The 25132-nt window shown below is 34.5% G+C and overlaps 1 protein-coding gene across 1 annotated transcript in view; it reads right to left on the bottom strand.

Annotated features, from left to right (window-relative positions):
* Nucleotides 1-25132, bottom strand: part of LOC148835752 (interleukin-1 receptor accessory protein-like 1) — a 170234-nt gene that overhangs the window by 41584 nt on the left and 103518 nt on the right. Inside the window, exon 4 of the mRNA XM_088913055.1 lies at nucleotides 21014-21088. Within this exon, the coding sequence (XP_088769181.1) occupies nucleotides 21014-21088 (75 nt within the window). The remainder of the gene's footprint in view (nucleotides 1-21013; nucleotides 21089-25132) is intronic.

Genomic DNA, 25132 nt, shown 5'->3' with positions numbered 1-25132 from the left:
AAACTGAGCAGGTGATATCAATATTTACTGTTAATAACAAGGTACAGGAATTGCTTCCTGATTTTCTTGTATTTCACATGTGTGTAAAATGCCATTAAGATAGAGTCTGCAACCCAGATACAAAATGGCTACAGTATACACTGAAACTTAACTGAATAATTGTGCATCATAAGAGTACATCAACACTGACAGTCACGCACGCATGTCTAAAGTGAGTCAGGCCAGAAAGTAGTGTTGATCAAAAATATAGTTCTGTCTCAGTTGGGCAGATAGATTATTTTTAGTGAATCCATTCATTTAATTCGTTCAGTGTATCAATTAAAAAAGATTTATTCGATTCAACAATATACTTGAACAAAACAGTGTCACTTAATCCAGTACAGAGTCCGTGAATTAGTCAAAAACTGAGAGGAGCTTGATTTACTGAAATCACTGATACAACACCACTCAATACCACATTCTCACAGAAAAAATTCCATGTGTAATTAACAATATAAGTCAGTAATTTACAGTAATTGAATTAATTTAGGGTTTTGGATTTTTGAAGTTTTGGGATTTTTTAAATTAGTTATGTAATTAGTTTTTAACTTGTGAACTAGGCTTTGATTTTCTGCCCTTTTATTTATACCCTTAATTGTAATATGAAAACTGACTTAAACACATGGATTTTTGTTTGCTGAGATGATCTGAAAGTAGTTAATATTCTTTTGATATTATACAGTGTCAAACTTATTCCTGCCCTTATGTATCTACAAAGAAATTACAGCAAAAATAGCATGAGAACATTTTGTTGTCTGGACATTCATATAAAGTTCCTGAAATGTTCTAGAAACTTTCATTGTATTCCTGTTCACTACTGTATGTCATGATAAAAATATTGACAAAGAGCTGAATCTACCAGTTCCACTGTAGTGTTTCATCAATAAAAAGTTGAAGGAAACAGGAACAGTTCATACCTTGGCACGAAGAGAATTCCTAACAGACATAACAGACACGCCAGCTCCTGATTGAGCAAATTTAAAGTTCTGATAAAAGAACATAAGGAAGGTAACAAAATGAGAATGTTTGATCCAGGTTTTTTATGACAATTAAGCACATACAGTAAGAGGTCCAATTATCTCATTTAACTGTTGCTTAAAAGAAACATTGGATAATACTAGATAATATGGGTGTGAAGCTTGTTCCATACGGCTGTCCTGTGTGTAAAGAAGCAGTGACGTGCTCTTGTTCTTTACTTTAAATACCCTTCCATGTGCCATAGTTACCACTTGTACCCTGTAGTTCGTGTCTCACTTTTATTCTAAAGACTGGGTTGACTTGGATTGAAAAGGTTCAGTTCTTATAGCCTGTCATTGCAAGCCATTCCTTTAAGCCTGGAAAGGTATCTAGTTGTTCTTTACTGGACTGATACCAGAGCAGCACCAATTTAATTGAATGACATAAAAGAAACCATATGGGAAGAACTCTTTTTGGTACATCCTTACAAAATACTTCTTGGATAAATGCACTACAGAGTGGTTTCTTTCAATAAGGCTGAAAAGGTATATGGCTCTTTAAGGCAACGTTTTAGACAAATCTGGAAGGTTAGATTTTGCTTTTAAGATTCAGCCAGTCATGTATCCGGAGACAAGAAACATATATTGTAGGTAAAGTAAACCAAGCCAGAGGCTATTAGACAACTGGTAATTAAGAGCAACAATTTTCAAATCACATCTGAAATTATAGAGGAGATAGCAGCAAGGTTTTTAAGACTGTCTTAAATTGTGATTTATATAGCCAGTGGAGTGACCATCTGAATGATTTGGTTTACACTGCTGAATGGCTCAGAAAGAAACAAAGCTTAGCAGATTCTGGCGGAAATGGAGCCAGCGGTCAAGTCCTTTACATCTAATAAAGAGCCATGATGAATGGGAGATGGTAGCACTGCAGGTGGAAAGTGTGTACCTCCCTGGAGTTAGGTTTAAATCCTGCTTGGGGTTTGCACTCACTACATCTATCAACCTCTAGTCACAATTGGTTAGAGGAGACGAAGAATATCGAAGTTGCTCTTTGCTATGATTTGATTTATAGATGAAGGTCATGCCTCCAGTAAAGAAATGAAAAAAAAAACTATGACAATCTACTGTGAACAGCCCAGTTATGTCTCATGACTCATTTGGCTACCCACAAAACATTACTGTGGAGAAATGAAACCGCTTGTGGGATACAGTTTGTATGCCTACTCTAAATGAAATATAATATATTTTGAATTATGTAGCTGCATACATCTAGAAATACAAAATAACATCCAATGTAAGTATAATACTTACAGTAAGAAGCACAGTAGCATGTAATATTTCCTTCTTTTTAGCTGAAGATAATATATTTATATCTGACACCAGTGTCTTTCTTGCAGTACCTAGATATTTATTATTAACTTAAGAATGTAAAAAACTGAAAACAGTGACACAATTTAAAAAACATGTTGAGCATTGAAAAAACACAAAAAGTGCATATACTATATGAAGAAAAATCTATTTGTTTTGTAATGGGCATTAGATGGGCCTAACACGTAAAATGGCAAAATCTCTTCACACAATTAATTATTATAGTTTATCTCATCTTACCATGGTTTAACATACATTCTTGGCAGCAATGATCAGCAGTGTAAGCTGTTTCAGTAGTCTCATTATTGATCTTTAGAATAATCTATAGTGTTTTATTTTTTTAGTAGGCACATCAGCCTTTCTTTGTTTTGCAAAGGTAATTAACTGAAAGTCTGCCACTTAATTTATTTACCGTAATACATTTCAAACCATCAGAGGGCAGTTTCTAATCCACTGACTACAGTTTGTTTTTCTAAAATGTATATACCCATTTTGTGGGTACAAATTTTGACTGTGTCTGGAGTGAGAATTGGTTAATAGAAAACAGTGTGCATAGATAAAGGGTAAAAGCTCAAATTACAATGCTGTAATTAGTGAAGTATCACAGAGATTTATACAAAGACCACAGCTGTCCTTAATTTACATCAATGATCCTGAAACAGTTATAGTTAGTAAACCAGTCAGGTTTGCAGACAATACCAGAACAGGAAGATTAACAAACACTATAGAAATAGCAAAAGAAATTTCCAAAGATTTAGTTACAATTCACAACTGGGTGAACACTTGGAAGATAACATTTAATGTTGACAAGGGTATAGTGTGAAATGCAGATAGCAAAAACAAAGACGTTACAAACTAGGAAACACCAAGCTTGAAGGGGCTAATTATGAGAAAGGCCTAGGGGTTTATGTTGATATTTTTATGTCTCTTACATTCCTCAATGTGTGGAAACAATATTAAGAGCAAATAAAAAGTTTTGTAATTTATACAAGGGTAAATTCACAGAATTAAAATCAAAGGATGTTATTTTAAAATGTATGGCATAATCATGTGATATAAAAATATTTCTGCTTTGGAATCTATTCAGAGAACAGCAACCAGATAAATTCCAGGGCTTAAGGTAATGTGCTACACTGACTGGCTGAAGGAAGTGAGCCTTTCTAGTCATGGGAAACAAAGACGATGAGCCCATCTGGTGCAGGTACTGAAAATACTCAAAGGCAATAAGAAAGTCAACCCAGTGGACATCTTCTTTATTTTAAACAGTAAAACACAAACCAGGGAACACAAGTGGAAGCCATTCGGAAGTGCATTAAAATATGAGACAATATATGGTACAAGCTACCCAACCTTTTTGACAAAGACGAAAACCTGGTTTTTAATAGGAAACCATTGGATGAGATCATTGGATCAATTAGCTACTAATTACCAAACAGGCTACAGTAGATTGCCTGAATAGCCTAATTTCATTTTTATCTTTTTCTTATGTTTCTTCTACTTTTTATTATTGTATAATGAAGGTCATAACTCTAGGTAGAAGCTTTCTTCAATAACTTGCAGCTACAGTACAAGGCAGAATAAAGCCAAATAATAGCAGAATAATGTTAGTGATTCTACTTAACAGCTGCGTTGTTGAAAGACAGGCTTGAGCACTTTCTGTGTGGAACTGGGATGTTCTTCCTTTGGCTGGATGGTTTATGTTTGGGTCCTTCAGTTTCCTCTTATTTGCCAAAGATATACTGATTTGGTTCATTATCATCTCTCAATTCGCCCCCTGCCTGTGCCCTAGGTTGCTGAGTACTGCAGTACGATTTGGATGTAGTCCTGCCTTGCGCCCTGTGGAAAAGCTGTGGTTACTGTAACTTCTGGTAATGGATGAAAGATGCAACTAAACCATGTATACTACATATTCTAAAGATATATTTTGACATCCCTTCATTACCATGTAAACATTATAGTCTGTGGCAGCCATTGCCACTGTGGGTTGCTAATTTGGGGGGATTATGTTTGTGGTCAACCAGAATTTATTGTGTTGTTGGATAAAAATCTTCGTAATTAATGTAGCCCCTTTAATTAATGTATGACTCCATTAAAGTACATCTTTAAGAGTCTTCACATACAATAATGAATTCATAATAATTGGCCTTCAATTAATCCATAATAATTTTAATATTGTATAATGTGGATTTATCAACTAACTTCTTTCTACAACCTTTTTTTTTATTTGTTACTATACTATACTATAGAACTATCTTTTGATCATGCCTGTAAAAGATCACACTATTCCACTATACTGTATGCTGCCATGTTTAAAATCTGGGTCAGGGGTGACCCTTGCTGACCTGCCACAGCTGTAGGGCTCCCACTACAGCACATTAAAGGAGGGATGACACCCCAGCCCAGGAAACAGTGCCATGACAAGGGCTCCCTGAAGATCAGAGACAGAGACTGGGAAACTAATAATAAGAAAATAAACTGCAAAGGGAGCAGGTGAAGGGAGTAATTGCTTCAAAGAAGATAAATGTACAGCATAAAAGAACAAGAGCCAGGTCTGAAAATCAATGTACAGCAGTGGGTGACCTGACTAAGAAAGCTGAAAGAAAAAAATTTAGCATAAAAACAGACTCACAAGTATGTAGATGAATTTACTAAATTAATAAATTGAGACAGGAAGCTAACTGAAATTAATATCCTTAGTTTGTAGATCTATCATTTCTTTCCTCTGTTTGAAAAAGACTGAATGATTGTTCTGAATAGTCCATTTGTTGTTCTTAACGGCTAAATAAGGATGATTTTCACGGTGAATTGGCAGATAGCAATTCTGAGAACTAAGAATAAGCTGATCACACATACTGTATCATTTTTCACATAATAATATAATGAACAATAAAATGACACCACTTCATTCTGAAGTTTGTCCAAATAGTCAATTTTACAACAAGAAGTGACAAGACATTCATAAGCATGCCTAAAGGCTTACAAAAGAAAGGAGGGTGAAATGAATGATAATGGTAAACATTTGTAAAATATGTCAGTACATTTTCAAATTTAAGACTTTACAAAAGCAAGTTGTCCCACTTTGAAACTATTCATTTAATCTAATGTTGTGTTTTCTGACATTGTCTCCACTTAGTTGATATCTAGTAACCTATAGTAACTGCATTTATAGGACATACTGTACATACAGTATCTTCTATTTACAGTATTACTTTGAAAGTGAATTAGGAATTGGTTACCACAGTATGTACATTTTCAAATCCACCTTCATCTGTAATAAGTGAAGGTAAAACACATTAATAATGCATTCTGCCTCTGGATTATATATTTTTTTATTCATATCTTTGGATTCTCTGCAGGGCAAGTAAAAGGAAATAAAGAAAAGACCTGAGGAGAATAAACATTGTCTAATTGAGAGAAATAATATGGTATTGATTTCCAGTTTTAATCTAAAACCCTGGCATGCACTGTATGATTCTGGTAGTGTGACATTTAAAATAAAATCCATAATTAGCTTGTGTGCATGTTACTGTTTACTATTATCCTGGGAAAAGACATTCACCAGACTGTGAAAATGGCAAACCTTACCTTTATGAAGCTGAGGCAAATTTAATTATGTTTCAAAACATGGCAGAAAAATGAATATTTTTTCTTGAATACTGCTTTTAATTAAATGCAGTAATAATTACTTAACTAAAACTTAACATGAAATGTCCACATTTTCCAGAACTACACTATAACACCCTAAAGAAGATGCAATGAACTCTTATAAATCTTCCAAATGCATTAGAGCACATCATTTGTTTTTTTTTTACTTCAGGAACCAGATTTTCAGATACTATTTGTTGATTCAAAGATGTGTTGATCGCTTCAACATTTTTAATTCAAAATTTATAAAATTTGTTAAATGGTTTTGCAAGTTTAAGTTGATTTTTAGACCTGATTTAATGCTATTCTTCACATAATGCTTGAATGCTCAATTGTAGTTATTCTGAGTTTGGCGCGCATATAATTTTTATAATGAACAGCAATCCAATGGTAATTCAGGTATGTCCTATTACCATTCACACCCATTTTGTCAAATTCCAGTGCTGGCTACTTCGATGTGGCTATAAAAAGGTTTGGAGAAGTTGTATCACATTGGCAGACACCTGTAAAAAAATCAGAGGGTATTGTATCCAAATGGTGGACATCTGCCTTAATTTTAATTATCGTGCTGCTCTTTCATAGCCTTAATGATCTTATCTACTTATGACAGAAAATTGTGTTTATTAGGTTAAAGTAGGCCTTTTCACTGTCTAGATCCTTAAAGAATGCAGAAATGTTTTTGTCACAGAAACAAGAGGAATATCAAAGATGTAGATGTTACATGTAGACACCTCTATCTTGTGATATGTATACATTTGACTTTGATCCATTTCTCATAAAAATAAATAAAAAATGTGTTAATATGCAAATCAAAGCTATACTTTCAAATTTGTTACGGCATGCATGAAAAGACAATTGTTTACAATTGAGACTCACAGATTACTATGTGTATTGTGTTAGGGTCTTCATGCCTTAGGAGTTCCTGTGCCAGCAGATGATAATTGTTGGTGATAATCTGTGACAGGGCAGGGTATAATTATGAAGAGACTGATTGACTAAAGATGGTAGCTTTGTGTTGTTCAGCTGCTGTAAACAAATTACTTGCAAGGAGATTTAACATGATTCAAAATAATCACATCCTTTTTGGTTACTCATTTGCATCGAACAGACCTTTTGAATATTTTTCACAGATCCGTCACTGCCTGCATTTCTGGAAGGCATGGTGACTAATTCATTGTGAAAATCCGAGTAGTTTGCTAGGCAACTTGAAGGTCATTCAAATACAGCAACACACTGTAAATACCAGCGTATTTATGTCAAAAATGGACATCCAGTTGCAAGATATTTCATTCTTGATTGGAAGACATTGTGGTAGGTTAGTCAAAACTTAGAAACTTAAAATCTTATAGTGCATTTACAGTATATTTCAGTGTGAATTCTTCCAACATTTTTTGTCAAATGCTGGGTATGCAAGTGTTTGTGTTGTTGATGTACATCTATAGAATTTTGTTAACCTTTTTTCCCACCAGGTGCTAAGCAGGACTATTTCGTAAGTGCCCTGATGCTTTTGTCTCTGTACACTAGAATGTATTAGGCTTCCTGAGATGCATTAGCTCTGTGTTTCTCAGATGTAAAGCCATTTATCACTACGGAAGGCCTCTCTTGCAACAAGATGATTAATGGGAAAGTTTCATGCTGTTAAATATTTAGCTTTGTTTCCTCGCAACCCTAGCAGAGGCCTTTTGTAACTGCCGTGTTCTGGGGCTCAGACTCAAATGGTGTTGCAAGTAACGGATGCTGAGGAATGTCCAGACCAAGAGCCTTTGCCTAGTGACAAGTTAAACAACTAATATTACTGCAAATCTGTTTGGTCAACTGAGAATTCCAGCTGCAGCTGGCTATGGAAGAATAATGTTGTGCAGTTCCACTTTGCCACACTCAAGAGACATGTTTTCTTCTACAGTGTATGTTAATTTACTGAGTTATTACATCTCTTAGAACATGAGAACATAAGAGAGATTGTACAACTGAGAGGCCATTTCTCCCTGTCTTTTTTGCTGTTAGTCCTTAATTGGGCCAAATGAAAATATAAAGTAAAAATGCAGATAAGATGCATAGCTCTCGATTAAAACTTTCAGTAAAACATAATGTGACAGAGGTTTAAGGGACTATATACGCTGTGTGTATCTGGTTACGTGCTGCAATGAACAGCATTTCATGGTTTTACACAGCATTTTCATTTTTCAAGAATGTCTCAATGAAGAGCTACCTGTATCTGCCATTTCGTGCACTCTTAAAAACTGCCTGAACACCTCAGTGTTGATATCATACAGTACATGGTTAAGTGGATTTTAGTAACATGGATTTTTTTATTATTGAAGTGGCATCTCACTTCTTCAAGCAACATAAAAAACAGCTCATCCCGTAAATTTAAGGTACAGTATTTTAAAAATAAATTCTCCACACACTGTATTAAGCCCTTATGTACAGTATTTTTACTCAATGACCTACAGTACAGTACAAGATTAATCTTAAACTACAAACCTGTACCTGCAGATCTACCTACAAAAGGAGACCACATATTACCAGTAATGTAATACATAAAACTGTATGACAATACTGGTAATATCAGTTCTCATTTTGCAGTCTTAGCTCAATATTATAGTAATGCAAACAAAAATTCAAAACTGTTAACACCTGAGTGAGACTGAAATTCCAATATCATCAATGAACAATTCACTGAGCAATACTGAATATTGATAGGCTTCTGTAGGCCAAAGTATGCTTGACACGCCACACAGCAGAGACTCCTCAGGCTTGCCAGGTGTCTGCGAGTTTGTAGTGTTATCAGTGAAAACAGCATCTCTGACTGATATTATCTCTTCCACCAAGTAGTACCACAAGGTACTGTAGGTGCCTTTGCAGGGAATGTTTTTATATCTCCTATGCTGAAATGAGGGTCAGAGTACAGCATGACTTCCCTTCTATTAGAATTAAACCCTCTCATCTTTTCAGTAACATCATACAAAATAAACCACAACTAACGTAAATAAATGAAGAAGGGATCAAGAATAAATGTACTGTACTTACCCTATTATGTCTAGTTTTTTTTTCTCATAAGAATAAACAGATCTGTTTTCTTAATGGTTATGTTTGTATGTTACAATCATAAACTATATTTTTCAGGAGGCAGTATTAACAAACGATTATGCCATTGTATTGCAGTGTTCTTAGTAAATATACAGTATAAATGTGTTTTACAAAGCTTTAGAAAAGGTGACACATTCTATAAATGCTTTTTGAAGTCCTCCATCTCTCACAGTTTTGCTAAGAGCATACAATTTCTCTTAATAACTACAATAAATGTCTGGTATGCTATGTGACTGACAGCCCATCTCTAAATTCTGAGTTTATTTTTCCCCTGACAAGTACATTATTTTTGTTGATTTGTTTGTTTTCTTTCCACTTCCTTGAAAATCTGGGATTCACATTAAAAGAAAAAAGGTTGTAGAGGTGATTTTGCATTGCAATTTGGTGAGTGTGAATCAGATGTAAAACCTCTAAAAATGAAGATGTTTTCTAAAACATACTGCTGTATATAAATGTCAAATGTCACAGTGAGATGTTTTACATTTTAGAGTAAGACAGACATATTTGGAGAATCCAAGTATTAAAAACAAAGCAGCCTAATAAAAGGAAAGTAAGAGAGTCAAAATAGCAGAGACCTAGTGTAGGTGGCAATGCTCCCAATCTAAATAATATCCAAAAATAATCATGATGAAAATTATGTCAGAGGAAAGAAAAGAAAAAGAAAGTTCAAATTGTGCAGTATTGCTTGTTTTTAATTTGTATAGTTGAAAGGTACATTCAAACGCACTTGAAATAAGAGTCGACCAAAAGGGTCCTCTTCATAACTTTATTAAAGGCAACCCTGATACTCTGATAAGCTGTTATTAATAGCTTCTCACTTATCTTTTAGATCAGTTAGAGCACGGACGATAATGGGAAGAAATGATAACTAAAGTCATAAATATAAGCTGTAATGTTAAGATGAGAGACCGATATTTTCTTTTATTTAGTTCTCAGTAAAGCTACAGCTTTTTGCTGTTTTTGTTAATGGGAGTTTGATACAGCATTATTACCTCTGTTCATTTAGGATTAAATAAAAATAAAGCATGAATAACTTAATTCAACTTTATTTGTAATTTAAATATACTCTGTCTTCTCAATGTTTAACAGAGTTGCAATAAGGGTAGCAGAATAAGAATGTTTAGTACAGTATACCTGTATGTATTCTGTTAGTTACCTGTCTAATGAGATTTGGGAAGTTACCTACAGTAACAGTACAAGAGTGACAGTGTATAATGCTCTGGCAGCTGTACTGCAGCCTCAATTCTGAACACTCTGCCAGTTTGTGTTAGTGAGGCCTTTACCTTCTGTTTGTTAAGATTCTAGTTGAAGACAGATCTGTCCTCTTTGGCTTTCTCTTAACCCATTACTTTTATTACTACAGTACCAGAGTGACAAATTTTGTGATTGCATATCTGTGAACACCACTGGGAATACTATGTTGAAACATACAGTACAGTGTGACAGACTGGCAGAGATTTTAATGCACTTGTCAAGATTATACAGGGTTGTGCTCAGCTAGTCTGGATAAATTAAATACTTAATATTATGAAATTATATAGCTGAAAAATAATGTTAGGACACAATATGATTGTTTATTTTTTTTAAATTTAGATTTAAACCTTCAGCTTAGTACAAACCTAGACATAAAACATTGAAAACAACCATCAGCTGCTTAAATGGCTTCTGTCTTACTCTTGTGTAAATTCTGCTACTATTTTCCCTTCACTAAATTATGAATAAACTCCACAAGCAGATTATAAATAGTAGCCATTTGCAACCAAATGTAATTGCAACCAAAAAGATATGAATGTTTTAGAGTACTCAGCAGTAATAAAATCTGGGACAGTAATTTGAAGATTGCTGTCTCCCTGAGTTTGCAGGACCCAAGAGAAAGTTCTAGAGGAAATGTCACTTTCTTCTTGGGTCTTGAGTTCACATTCTTTGGCTTAATGTCTGCTTCAATTTATTCACAATGTTCAGTCATAGTGTAACACTTAAAGTAGTGCTAGAGCTAACCTCATTTTAACCTTCAAAAGTTTACACTGCATTTCCAACATTACACCAGGTTTTTGCTTAATTTTACACCTTCTATGGTTTTAATGTTTATCTAATGTGACATTAAAATCTAGAAATGTGAGTTTTTAAAAACTGTTAAACTGTAAAGGCACTGTTCAGTACAGTATGTCTTGTATTATCACACATGTTAGCTACTGTATATCTTTGACTATATTAGGTAGAACAAAACCTTGATAACTAAGCTCTATCAGATAAGCTTCAGTATTTTTACTTAAGACAACATTTTTTAATATCCCATGAATTAAAGTTTAGGATAGAAAGACCTATTACATGACTTTGACTGCCACTCAAGCTTTGGGCTCCAAATTATCCCCATGCTTGATTAGCTTGCATTTGCCCTATGATGGACTGGCATCCCATCCAGGGTGTACCCTGCCGTGCACTCGTTGTTTGCCTAGTAGGCTCCAGCTTTCCGTGACACTGTATGGTAAAAATATCATAACATTTATGTTAAAATTTCTAAAATTAGTAAAACACAGATTCAATTTTAATTGAAGACCTGGCAGTGTCAAAGCTTTTAGAAAACACCCTCCACACTGATTGAAAAGAGAAGTCAAGTTGAAATGAGGATAAACTCTTAAATATTTATCATCTGTCAATAGAGAGGACAGCTTTTTAAAGAGATCAGACAGACATGCAGGTCTTTTTAGAATATACAGTTCTACATCTTAAAATAAACTCCAGCTATTTGCTATTTTTATAACTGTACTTAAGATTACAGTATGTTTATTAAAGTACATTTCTATCAGGAAACAGTACAGTATATCTACAGTCCTTCATGATGGACTTAGGCAATACTTTTTAATGTTTGCAATTGCTCACAGAAAATGGAAAGCAATGGAGAAGAATTTGGCCCTTATCATATACAGTACATATACCATTAATTGTATAGAAGACATGCTCTGAGGTGCTTAACAGGAATTCTAGAGAATTTAGGATTTCTGCAGTCTGTTATCAACAACACCAGTTTAACATAACCTAGTCAAAGTATGCTTTTACATACAGTTCCTGCTGAAACATGTCTTAAGGCTGTGATTTGTAAAATTGCAGTAGTCCAAACTAGCAAAGAAAGACTTTTTACAAGTCTCATGTCTTATTTCCTTCCAATGTGCCACACCATTTCCCACCCATTCGCATTATAATGCTATTAGCACTTATTTGTTTCCTTGGTATCCTTATTTGATATTCTTCTGGGTTCATGAATTTTCTTAGAAAACTGATTGAAATCTGTTTCTTTTAGAACCCCATGGTTCCTGGAGGGATTCTAATTCAATAGTGAAGTCAAGGGGGAAAAAAAGGACAAATATGGATTGAGAAAAGACATTAGTACAGAGAGAAGGTACTAGCTCTTTTGCTCTAGCCCTTCAGTTTGAAATACTTAAGGATACGGGACCTCTCATGTTAGGAAAAGATACTACTTATCATCTAATCCAGTCCTACATACAATTTCATTTCTTCCATAAAATGTAAAAGTTCACTGTATTAAAGTTATTAACAGGAGGTTATTCAGGAGGGATAAAAACACATTAATTAACAGCTATACCTAATCACCATCAATACGAAATTACCTATACAGTACTGTACATACTGAATTCAAATATCTGCCTTCACATTCATCCCTCCTCTACCCCATCTCCACCTTGCAGCTACCCTTGATGTAGTCTGTCTGAATGGGGTTCAAGCCTCCTTGTCCTATGGCCGTTCTGGTTAAGACAGGCCTATCCCACCAAGTATTCCAAACATTCATAAAGCATTCAGTTCTTGGATGTTGCTTTCCCTGATGAAACAACAATGAGAACCTTATCAGAGCTACAACCCAGCATGACATCATGTGGCTCTTAAGACCTCAAACATTGATCAGCTCTAGATTGCTGACTAATCACTGTTATTCACATAATGCTGTGAAAATTCTTTGGAATGTACTTCATCACTAAAGCAGAGTCCTAATACACCAGAGAAATACAGTTCTGCCCATGTTGAATATATAATATCTGTGAAACACAGAGCTAAGCAGTGCATGAGGAAACACTGACAAGTGCTCAAACCATGTTTCGAATCAATAAATATTTAATTGATTGATGGCACCAGTAAGTTTTCATCATGAATTATTTAGTCAGGACCTTGCAGGTCCCTTTTTTGTTTGGTTCTCTCTGTGTATTTTATAAAACAGTATAAGTTCTTCCAGTTAAACACTTTTCCCCAAGTAAAGCACTGAATATGCCTGCAATTTAAGAAAAAAAAAAACATTATGACACACAATAAATATATATATTAAAACTGCTAAATGTTTTGTAAGGTACTCCTTTGTTATTAAAAGGATCTAAAATATATGCTTAATTAATCTAGGTTAGGTCAACATTTTAACCTCCTTTCAAAATGTAAAATCTTGTAAATATAAATAGAATCAATCTTTAAAAATATCTATACTTCTGAAATCACATAATGGTTATTGATTGCAATAATTTAATCAATTAAGGGGAATCCTCATCAGTAAAACTTGTTGTTTCAATATATTGTGTGTATATATATACACAAAGAAACCTTATTCACCAGCCTGGCTTTACAAAAAAAACACTAACTTACTCTAAAATGTTATTAATATGCTATAATATGAATTAATTGTCCTGGCTGCAGTACATAGCCAGTATTGCTAGTTCGATACAGTAAAAATACACAAGTATACTGTACAATAATACATTATTCAGTCAAGAAATTGTAATGTCACACAAGGCTTTTGGTGGCATGAATAAAGCCAATTGAATATTCATATAAAATATCATTAAATATGCTGCAGTTCTAGTTCTACTCCTTACTACAGATTAGCATCCCTAATGCAGGATTAAAATAATACACACTTCTGTACAGTACGTGACCATGATATTACAAGAGGTAACCTCTCATATTGAAAACACTGTCATCCATACATACGATAAATTCAGGTTTACCTAATATTCATTCAATGGTAAATGTGATACAGTACTTCATAGGTAATTGCCGCTGAACTGCGGACATTTTTTATAAAGTGCAACAAAAAAAGATCTATTAAACTCTCCAGTCACTGTTAAAATGAAATGATGGGAGGTATATTCTCTTTTTGGGAACCCCCTAATTACTCAGAAACTTTGGCATCCCTTTCCTTGGGATATAACCTTAATTATGGTCTTAAATCATTCTCCATTGTTTGTGTCTTAGATAAATAACCACTCATGTTATTTATGCATTTAATTTATATAGCATGGAAATCATTATTCAAAGAATCTGCTTTGGTGACATTTCCTTAATAATGTGAGACATTTTATTATAAAGCGTTCAAAGAGAGTTAGGTTATCCATTTAGTACATGAATGCTTTTGAATCTTAAAGCCTTATTTATGGAGTTTTTATCATAAATAAAACAGAAATATACAGATAGCAATCAGAAGGAAACAAGAAAAAAAACAAAGGTAAACTAAAAAAGTTGATCAGTTTGGATTTGATGATTCTACCATAACAAATATCAATGGTATAAGTGATTTTGGGAAAAGGTATCCCCAACATCCTGGAAAATGTGACGGATCTTAAGTGTCCTAAATATGAAATCCTTGCACAGTGACATGGTTAGAAACACAAGGATCATAAGGATTTATGAACACGTTGGAAATGTCCCTCTGTTATGAAAAAAGCCCCCAAAAAGGTTTCTGAAGACAAAAAAGACTGCTCTAGTTTTAGAAGCGAAGAGTCTACGGCCACTGTCCTGTCATTACTGCAAGGGAAAGACTGTGCTGACATCTCCACCTGGCCCATTACAGCTCAGCCCCATGACCTTGAACTCCCATCACAACTAGAGCACAGACCAATTAGAATGCAGCCTGCTCACAACACAGAGCATGCAACTATTTTAGTTTTTATTTTACATTAGCTGTAAAATAAATGAGCTTCCATATGATAAGTGTTATATTGCACAAATTATATCTTTTAGTAACACATAATACAGTGTAAGTGTTCTTTGACAAAGACATGTTGTCCTCAACATTTAAGAAGGCAATTTAAGAGGTAATTGTGTACAATAAAGACACCACTATACTGTACCACCACTGTGGTATAGTCAATTGTTTTTAAAATGTACACATTTTATATTTAATATAAATAGTTGCTTCCTGTTCCTCTTTACCTATACACTCACACTGTCTTTCAGTATTAATCATCTTAAAAAGACTTAAAAACGCAAGAAGAAAAAATGAGAGAAAAACAACAAACTTCACATTCTGTACTACAAGCAAGTGTGCTATCCAAGTGTTATGAAGCAGATGTTTCTTAAACCCATTATTTAATCAGATAAGTCAATTAATTTGTTCAATACTTTTAAAACTATTATTAAAGTCTTTTTTGCGAAACTTTGCAAACCAATGCACCAGTATGATGACAGGGAGGTGCTGTGCTTTGGATGTTTTAACAAAGGTCCTGACTGCGTGGTTAATGATCATCCTGAAAATATTCCACTCTGAGACTGTCCAATATGGCCTAACTAAAGTCTCTTTTACTTCAATTGATGAAGCAATTTCCCATTTCATTACTGTGTAGTGGGACTATTGGCAGATAATGGTGGGTGCATGTCATTCAGATAGATGCTGTACTTTAGTGGTGAATGAAGTACATCCCCTCCTAAGAGTTAAGTGCTCTAAAAAGCACTATATAAAGCAAATGAGAATAATTATGGCATTAGCAATGTAGATTTTAAGTCATTGTAGAAAGCTGAATAAAGAGTTGTTTTTTAATTGAAAATTAAGTTTGTCAAATTATGATATAAATAGCATTTTATATAAGCAATATGATATAGTTTAGAATATCAACAGGAAGCTCAAAAGAAGCCATGTGTTTTTTGTTCCTCTCTCTCTACTTAATGCAAATGGTAAGTAAAACATTTAAATCTTGTGAATTTAGGAAACATTTGACAATGCACCAGCCTTTTCTTTCAAATCTAATCAGTTAGAAAGAAACCTTTCTAATCAATAATAAACTCATTGAGAACCATAGCTTTGTTATTTAATGATTATTAGATTAGATTTGAAATTTTTAATCACTTTTTTGGGGGGTAGATAATCCAGGTAAAAATCTAATTTATTACTAGCTTCCAACATAGTACTGAACACATGCCACTTCACTCATTCATTTAGCAATGCATTCAATAAATGGTAAAGAAGGGATTTCAAAGCTACAATAAGTTATAGTCTTTTCTGTCAGTGTATGTTTAGTTATATTTAGCTCTCAGACTTTCCTTTCATGATGTATTTTGGAGACACTTTTGATTCTGGCAATATTATCTTATCATCAGCTTTTTGCAATGTGTATGTTTCTAATAAAATGCATTTTATTACAATTTAAGTCTCTTCTATGGCAACAGTCTTGCACTTTCACTACCAGCTCATTAGTTCTCTTACCTCCTGTGTCCTGACTAGACTACACAGGTCTATGGGCTTCGATTTTTGTGGTTTCTGTGCCATCTACTAGATCTGCCATGCTGTCCTTCTGCTGTCCTCGAACTGCCCTTAAATCTGAGAGTTCGCTGGATAATCATCATGTCAGATAAAGTTTTCATTTAAATGCAGATGCATTATTGTGCACAGAATAATTGCTTATTTCCTTTAATAAGGAACATTAACAAATGCATTAACAAATTTGGTATGCTTATTACTCTATGCTTACTACAATATTATTCAAGTTAAAGCTTAGAGAAATACACATCTGGGCCATACAGTTCTGCATAATTTCATTTCCCATGTTCCCTTAGCTTCTAAAACATCCATGAGCTCCCCCAAGGGGAACGCTATTTAGTTCTATTCTTCCTAATCCATTCTGTGACTTGTGAGTATATATGGGACCTTCGGTGAATTGTAATTGATCCTAATAAATTGTCTTGCAGTTGCATATTGTCAATAAACCAATAGCACACTCTCCCTGGCTTATAGATGGACTTCTGAAAGTTTGGAGGCAGTGATTTCTCCCCATTCTGCAAATTTTAATTGCTACACCATCAAACTTAAGCAAATAGTTAAAATAGTGATGTTGATAAACTGTTAAATTAACAATTTAAAAAACATAATAAGACATAATGACTGGGAAAAGAACCTATTAAAGCTTTGCCCCCTTTTTTATTCAGTTTATAGTTACTTTGTGCACTTAAGTCACACTGAATTTCAGATTACTGTAATCTTTAAAAACAATTCACACAAAAATAATATCCTTTTTCTTTTCCGTAGCAGCTGTGCATTATGTACTAACTATAATGAGCTAATAAACTACACATGCATATATGCAGCATGTATAATTCATTAGCTCATCATTTTTAGTTGCTTTCCCTCACACCTTCATCCAGGGGTTATCATGTGACCTGATGTAATTATATTCTTTGTGATTGCTTCTCTTTCAACATAACCTCCAATTTACGAACCTCGGAACTTTCTCCCATAGTTTTGGCAATGAGCTCTGTTGTTCTGTTGGCAATGAGGTGTAGCACTTGAGAAAACTCAATTGCCAGTTTTGTGTGGAGCTTAGCCTGTTCTTCAGCAGAGTAAAAAGCACTGATTCAGCAGATTAAAAGATGGACTATACTTGTGCAATAAATTCCATAAAGATTTTCGAGCAGCGCCATTCAGTATCTTACATGTGAGCAGGAGAAGTTTAAGGCTCATTTTAATTTTCACTGAAAGTCAGTGCAATTACAAAAAAGACGGGAGTTGAATGCTAATGAAGAGTACTTTTTATTAGAATACAAACTGCAAAATTATGGGAATTATGGGAAACCTTCTTAGCACCTTTCTAGATACCCCAGTAGATATGACATTATGATCTAATCTTGATTAAATAAATGTGCATATCAATATTTCAGCATCAGATAATCAGAAATATTAATTGAGTGATATTGCACAAAGAAATTTACACTTGGGACATTCCTAACATGCACTTTAATAGATAATAGTTTTAAAAGAAATACCAGGATGTCTAATTTACCTCAAAGCTTTAATTTCAGCACCATTTATAACAATAAGTCATCTATTTTATGAAGATGATGTTGAAACCTATGAATATAACTTCCACGCTGTCAAAGCTGACCATAAATTCAGTTACAACCATATTTCAGGTTCTGGCAGATGCTTGTAAAGAGCAGCTACCACTGCAATATTACCTAATTTTGTCTGAAAAGAGTTCAGAGAGTTGTCGGCAGTAAAGCCAAGTTCATGATGGCAAATAATCTGATTGAGAGGCAACACGTGAAATACTCAATAGCAAAGGTCACAGCCCAGAATTCTGAGGCATAAAGTAAAACTAAAGCATTCTAAGGTGGCTAAAGAAAATGGAAAGAGCTGAGCAGTCAGGAAAATTCACATGTATAGTGAAATCACAAAGAAGTAAAAAACAGAGGCTGGATATAGCAGTGGCAATAGTTCAGAAGGCTCAGACTGAAACGTAGTAGTTTTAGGGGCAAGTAAACCAGAACTAGCCAGAAACAATTTTGTTATATGAAAAACCATGTATTCAAGGGATGTAACACTCTGTGCAGAAAACATATTTAAGCAGAATCTTCATGACTACACACCACCACTCAATGAGACTCACAAAATTTCTCAACACAGTCATTTACAGAAGGAGTTACTTCATTCAACAGTGAAAAATCACTTGGTAGGTGCCAAGTTTCAGTTAGAAAGAAACCTTTCTAATCAATAATAAACTCATTGAAAACAACAGCTTTGTTATTTAATGATTATTAGAAACAGTACATGCTGAACGTTTGGGAAGATAATGCAGGCAGCCATAATCAATATCCTGTCCCTGGGGTGAATAGTAATCACAATGTACCAAAATAGTACTATTTTCCAGATAGAGTTAAAATTCTGGACCAATATGGTACTAGAGCCTCTGTTTTGATATGAATGTCTGCACAAGATTCTCTTTATGTCCAGCTAGCATCAAAGTTGGCTGTAGAACCCAAGAGATGTATTCTACTCATTCTGTTTCGTTTCTCTTTTATCTGTGCCAACAGTTATAGTTTGATTTAAATATTGTGTAACGATTTGTGGCCTTGTGTATGTCAGAAAATGTTAAGATTTGTATGTAGGGTTTTTCCATGTTCTAGGAGGACAGAAGGGCATGTTTCAACACCACCTGCAATGGCTTGCTGAGGCTGCCTGAGAAACTATCAAGTTCTAAGAGATAGTCCTCCATTGACAGACAGCTACAAATACATTCTCCATTTAGACATACCTTCCACTCCCTATTACATCTACAGAGTACGACTGAACTGTGACCTAGTTCAAATCTAACAATCATGTAAAGTAGGTGGCAGTTCTAGGTGTTTTAGAATGTGACCGAGACTATGACTGTTCCCGCTGAGTCCTAGCCAGGCGGTATTGCAGGCTGATGCCCTGTCTAACTTAGTTAGCTGAGGTGCACTCTGGATGATCAGTCAGGGTCTGCTTTTAGCAATACTGCAGTCATCTGATCCAAGGAGCAATGCGCTGCTTCAGTGCTTCCATGTTCCAACCAAGACAATCTGCTTTCACTGAATAACATACATCCTCTCTGATTTTCCATTTTATGGAATCCTTGTTGCTTTGGGTAGTGGTCAGGCATTGCTAGGCTTCAATAGATTGCTTAGGGAGTAACTTGGAAAACAGGTCCTAATGGATAATGATGTAATTACTGTAACTTAGGCCTCAATACACTTCTATTTGCATGAATTCTTTTGATTGAAATGTTTATTCCATTGGGAGATCTCTGTCATAAACTATATACCATCACTATCACCTACTGAATGTTTCCCTGACCATTCAAAGGCTTCTGAATACAGGCAGGACGTACAGTATACAGTAGCTTGCTTAAGGGACATAAAATAGCATCACACCTTGAAAAAGGAAAGCTTTACCAAAAACAAATTAATCTACCTCTAAAATATAGATGTGTGCTTCACAACTTGAACCACACTACTGAGCACACATCTGGAGCAAAAGCTAACATGAAAGACCAAACCCAAAAGGTTATAACTAACAAAAAGATGCCAATTTCATAGATTTTCCAGATGATCAAACAAGCAATCCATCTCCTAACAACAGACATATCTGCTCCTATTTGCCATTTATAGCATAATATCCACCATGTGCAAGTAGGCATTGCCAAAAAAACAAGAAGTATGCTCAAATATTTTAAGCTTTCAAGATTATCCTTTTCTACAAAAAAGCAAACATGATCAAAACAGTCGCTTCCCTTTGCAAAACAAGTGCTATGAAACTTCATAAATAGCATGGAAATATTTAAAAACATTGAATAAAAACATATAAAGGGATCTACACAAATAGTATCAAAAATCTACAAAAAAGCAAACATGATCAAAACAGTCGCTTCCCTTTGCAAAACAAGTGCTATGAAACTTTGTAAATAGCATGGAAATATTTGAAAACATTGAACAAAAACATATAAAGGGATCTATACAAATAGTATAAAAAATCTATATTCAACAGAAAATAATTTTACTTCCAATAAATATCTCAAATGTTACAGCTGTGCAACACAAACCCATGAACAATAAATCACTAAATACAGCATAATACAGTATGTGTTCAATTATATTTGGCATATTAGCATTTAAGCGCAAAAAATAAACATTCGTTGTATTTGAAAGAATAGTTTGCATTACTACTGTGAAAAGGGTAATCACCACAGGACATTATTTGAAAACCAGAGTAGAAGATAAGTCTATAGTTTTAAATTGGTGCTTCACAATGGATGGTTAAAATGTAGCCATCTGCATTGCCTAAAAATACATTGCCTAAAATGTTACCTTACTGCAAAGACATAAGGTTTTAATAACACCCAGGGACTTACCTATCTGCACTTCCAGGATGTTCATTTTGTTCTCTGAAGGAAAGAGGACCTTTGGTGGCTTGTCTGTCAAAGGAGCTGTGTAGAAGAGACACAGACATTTTCATTGAGAGATGGATTTGGCAAATCTGATTTCAAATCTTTTTTTTTGTCAGAAAATTTCAAAATTATTAACATCCCTTGTAAATCCTCAGTTATAGTTTCTGGTTTTGTGCAGTGCATTATGGTCTTTTGTACAGCATCACCTTATCCATGCTATAATGCTACAATATACTGTACAGTATGCTTAATCATTTATGCTTTCCTTCTCAGTACTCCTGCCCTTAAAAATAGCTTGTGCCTGACCACCAGCAAGCATTAGCAAAGGGACAGTGTACAGTTCTTCCCTCTCCCCTTCTGGAGGAAGCTGAATAACAGGTAATGGAAATGGATTCATCATAACTGCATACTGTACATGTCTGAAGTGGAGTAACAAGTCTATTATCACACAGTTAAGAGGGTCTTCAAAATTGATGACATTCATTCTGCACGTACTAAATAGCATGCATTATGTGGATATTGTTTAATTGTTTAAATTCCAAAACATGAAGGACACAGGACATAAAACACAGTCAAAGGGTAATTATAATTTAAGATATCCATAATAGGATTACTGCTATTGACAAAGGTAAGCACTGCTGTCCCTCCTGAATTAAGTTTAGGCTGAAAGAAAATGCATTCAGGAAGGATCAGAAGATAATTGATCAGGAGATTATCAGATGAATATCAAGGTTTTCCTCCGCCCACAGTGACAATACATAATGAAATCTCAGGTTCACAGGAGGCAAAATAAATATGTGAGTTTTTTAAAAAATTCAAGCATTTTAAGGCATTTTAGAATCTTAGAAATTAGGTTAAGGGAACCCTAGCTCAAATATTCTCCATTAAGACTTGAAAGTATTTCAAGACAACCATTTCAAAACATTTAATGGCATCATATACCTAGGGGTCTGGGTCCATCACTAGTGTAGATTGGAGAGCAGCTATAAGAACTACTGTGCCACTTGGATTAAGGTCATATAGTATGAATTTATTGCATTTATTTATATGACCAACTCTTTACAAGAAAGAGCCTTTACATTTTTTGTTCTTACTTGCAGGATGTCCAAGAGGACAAGCTAGCACACATACTCCAGCTGAAGTAAAATTTTTGCTCATGACATAATTTGAAATCCATTTTACCAATGCAAAAAGCATGATAACTAATATAGTTCTTTCATATTATATTAAATGGGATACTGGTATGATAACATAATATTTTAAATTAACATGGTTTCCCATGTTAATTGCATGGGTTTTTTGCATGTTGTTTTTCTAAGGGCAATAACAGCACCGTTATATAGCATTGATAATACCACATAAAATACACAGAAGCTACCTGTAGCTTTGAACTGGCAGAACATAAAAGCTGAACAAAAGAAACTGTTTGAAGGAAAAGCTTGTCAAAGAAAAATATCTTCTCTCGTTTTGCAATAAACGTTAAGAAACCATTTATATACAGTGCTTCCCTATATTTATTCAAAGAAGATAGGAAACCATTCAACAAAATCCACAAAGCTTAAAAAATATGATTCCAACAAGTTCCCTCCATCTTTTTTGAAGATAAGTACTCCTTCATCTATCATTTGAAGTTCTAGTGTTGTAATCAATAAGTATGGGAAATATACAGGCTCTGTCCTTGCACATTCCCAACATTATATCCTCTAGGGCAAATTGATGTTGACACTGTGTTAGAGATAGCACTGTGCATTTTGAAGGAATGGTCATATTTCTTTTTTTATTACTTCTTTGAAAGAGATTCTGTTCTAACTTCACTCACAAAAGAAAATGCAGTTTCAGAAGATTTGTGAACTTTCTATTTCACCTACGTTTGTTTTGAAAGAATTCAGAAACTGTAAGAAAAAAAATCTGGCACTACTTAAAAACATGAAGACTTTTCTTGACCAAATAAGATGACATCAACAAGCTGAGAATTCATCATATTTATCAATTGATAAACATTGCTTTATTTATTTCTTTCATCAGTATTATCATTGGTTGCTCCTTGCAGGTAAGGGTGATTGTCTTTCATGAACCCAAAGTTTCTAGATATGATTGATGTGGGATCTGTACTTCTTCCTCCATCTGTTATGGTCAAGGCCCACGAGTTATATACTGTATTGGAATATTTCAAACATACCAATGAAAGTAAACGTGATGAAATAAAACCTTGTTATGTTATATCTGTACCAGATCTGTCTGGTGTGATCATAACTCTGGATGATAATAACTTTGATGTTTGTGGTCAGGAGACTGATTCTTCTGTGTTCGTCCTCCCACTTGATACGTAAAATCTTCCACATTCTACCCTGGTGATACCGTTTCAGTCTTTTTAATAGTCTTCCATATGCTCTTTCACGCCCATACAGTTGGGCAGGAATGTTGACTGCACAGTAGATCATCTCAAATTGGGTGTTACTGTATGTGATGGAATTGAATGGACTGTTGTTGACTGTGTATTCTTGCTTGTGTAAAGTAGATCTTCAAATGCTCCTTTTGATGAGCACTGACAACCTCCCTTTCATGATTCCTTGTTAGGTACGAAGGATAAGGAATACTAATGGGCCTTCACAGTATTCAAAGTTATTTAGTATTGAGCTTACAAACAAAGGCTTAAAATGTTAGCCAAATATACTATATATATATACAGTATTAATATCTTAAGAAGACATTTTCTGGAATTAACATGACATTGAGAAATCAGGAAATTTCAGAAAGGTAAGGGACAGTTTATACAGCTTTAAGTTCCATTCTAATAGAGTACTGCAGTAATATGGCAGTTATCTTGTTATAGTTCTTAGTTACATCAAAGAAGATTGCATTAGAGTTGAAGAAAAGTTCACTAATATTTGACAACAATAAAGCACTCACTAACACCCATGCCATTAAATACTGCAGTAAAGCAATGTGGTTATTACTGTATATTAATGTTTCTATATTAGAAATTCTAATTGAATAGTTCTTAGATGTAGATGAAGAAAATGTAGAAAATGGATGGATGGAAATAATTCACTTCTACTTCTAATCAAATTGGCTTCAACCTGAGAATTGAAAAGATCTTTTGTATTATAACTCAGAAATGTGTCTGCATATAGCCATGAATACTGTATACTTGCGAAGAGAAACTTCAGTACTGTGTTGTATAACTGTGACCACCTTAACTACACGGATATTAGCCAATATAAAATAAGAATAAAATGATTCTCCAACATGTTTTCACAGTTGAAAACAGATACATACTGTATCTGCTGTAAAAATGTTGACCGAGAAGGAAATATCTATTCTATTTTTTCCCCAAAATCTGTTATGATTAAATGTAATAATAAGAAAGAAGACGACATCAAAGACATACAAATAATTGTGCTTATAGAAAGAAATCGAACTTTTTGGTCAGTCTCAGTGTTGCTAATCAGAAAAGATGAAAATAAAGAGTTGTTTGGTTAAATGATATTTCATCATTTAATCCAGCAGCTTAATGATTACACAATATATTATCATTTTTTCAATGCAACAGTTCATTAGGTAGAATGAATGTTTTTTGGAAATTTGAATCCTGTGTGACACAGCAGACAAAGCTTTGCGCGCTTCGCTACTGTTGGTCACCACTAGGGGGCCCTGGGAGGCAACGAAAACTACCCTCTAGCTTTCCTCTTGCACAGCCACGTGAGAATGCAGAGCTTCCCATCATAGGGCAACACCTGCGCAACCAATTAAGAGCCCTTTAAGGATGCTCATGTGAGTGCCCCAGCATTCGGCACAGAACCTTGCCTATGCAGCACCGCTTATTAATCAAAATACCTTAAAGACAGAAATTTTCCTTCATTTCTCTATCAAGCTTCAAAGCTCCATTAAATCCTATAGAAAATAGCCCATCTCAGCGATTCCACACCGTCATTCTACTCCCCTACTAGGAGAGTTAGTTTGAAAGCCGGTGACACTACAGCTCAATTATCCACGCACAGTTACACCTGCTATGTCACGGATGATACCTTGACAAAAGGAGCTTAAGGTAGTCAGGTTGCCATTTTGGTGCAAACAGAAGCT

The sequence above is a fragment of the Atractosteus spatula genome, chromosome 4, assembly GCF_055471065.1.
Source record: "Atractosteus spatula isolate fAtrSpa1 chromosome 4, fAtrSpa1.hap1, whole genome shotgun sequence".
NCBI classification, from domain to species: domain Eukaryota; kingdom Metazoa; phylum Chordata; class Actinopteri; order Semionotiformes; family Lepisosteidae; genus Atractosteus; species Atractosteus spatula.
Note: the sequence above shows the minus strand (reverse complement) of the source record. Positions and strands in the feature narration are given on the sequence as shown.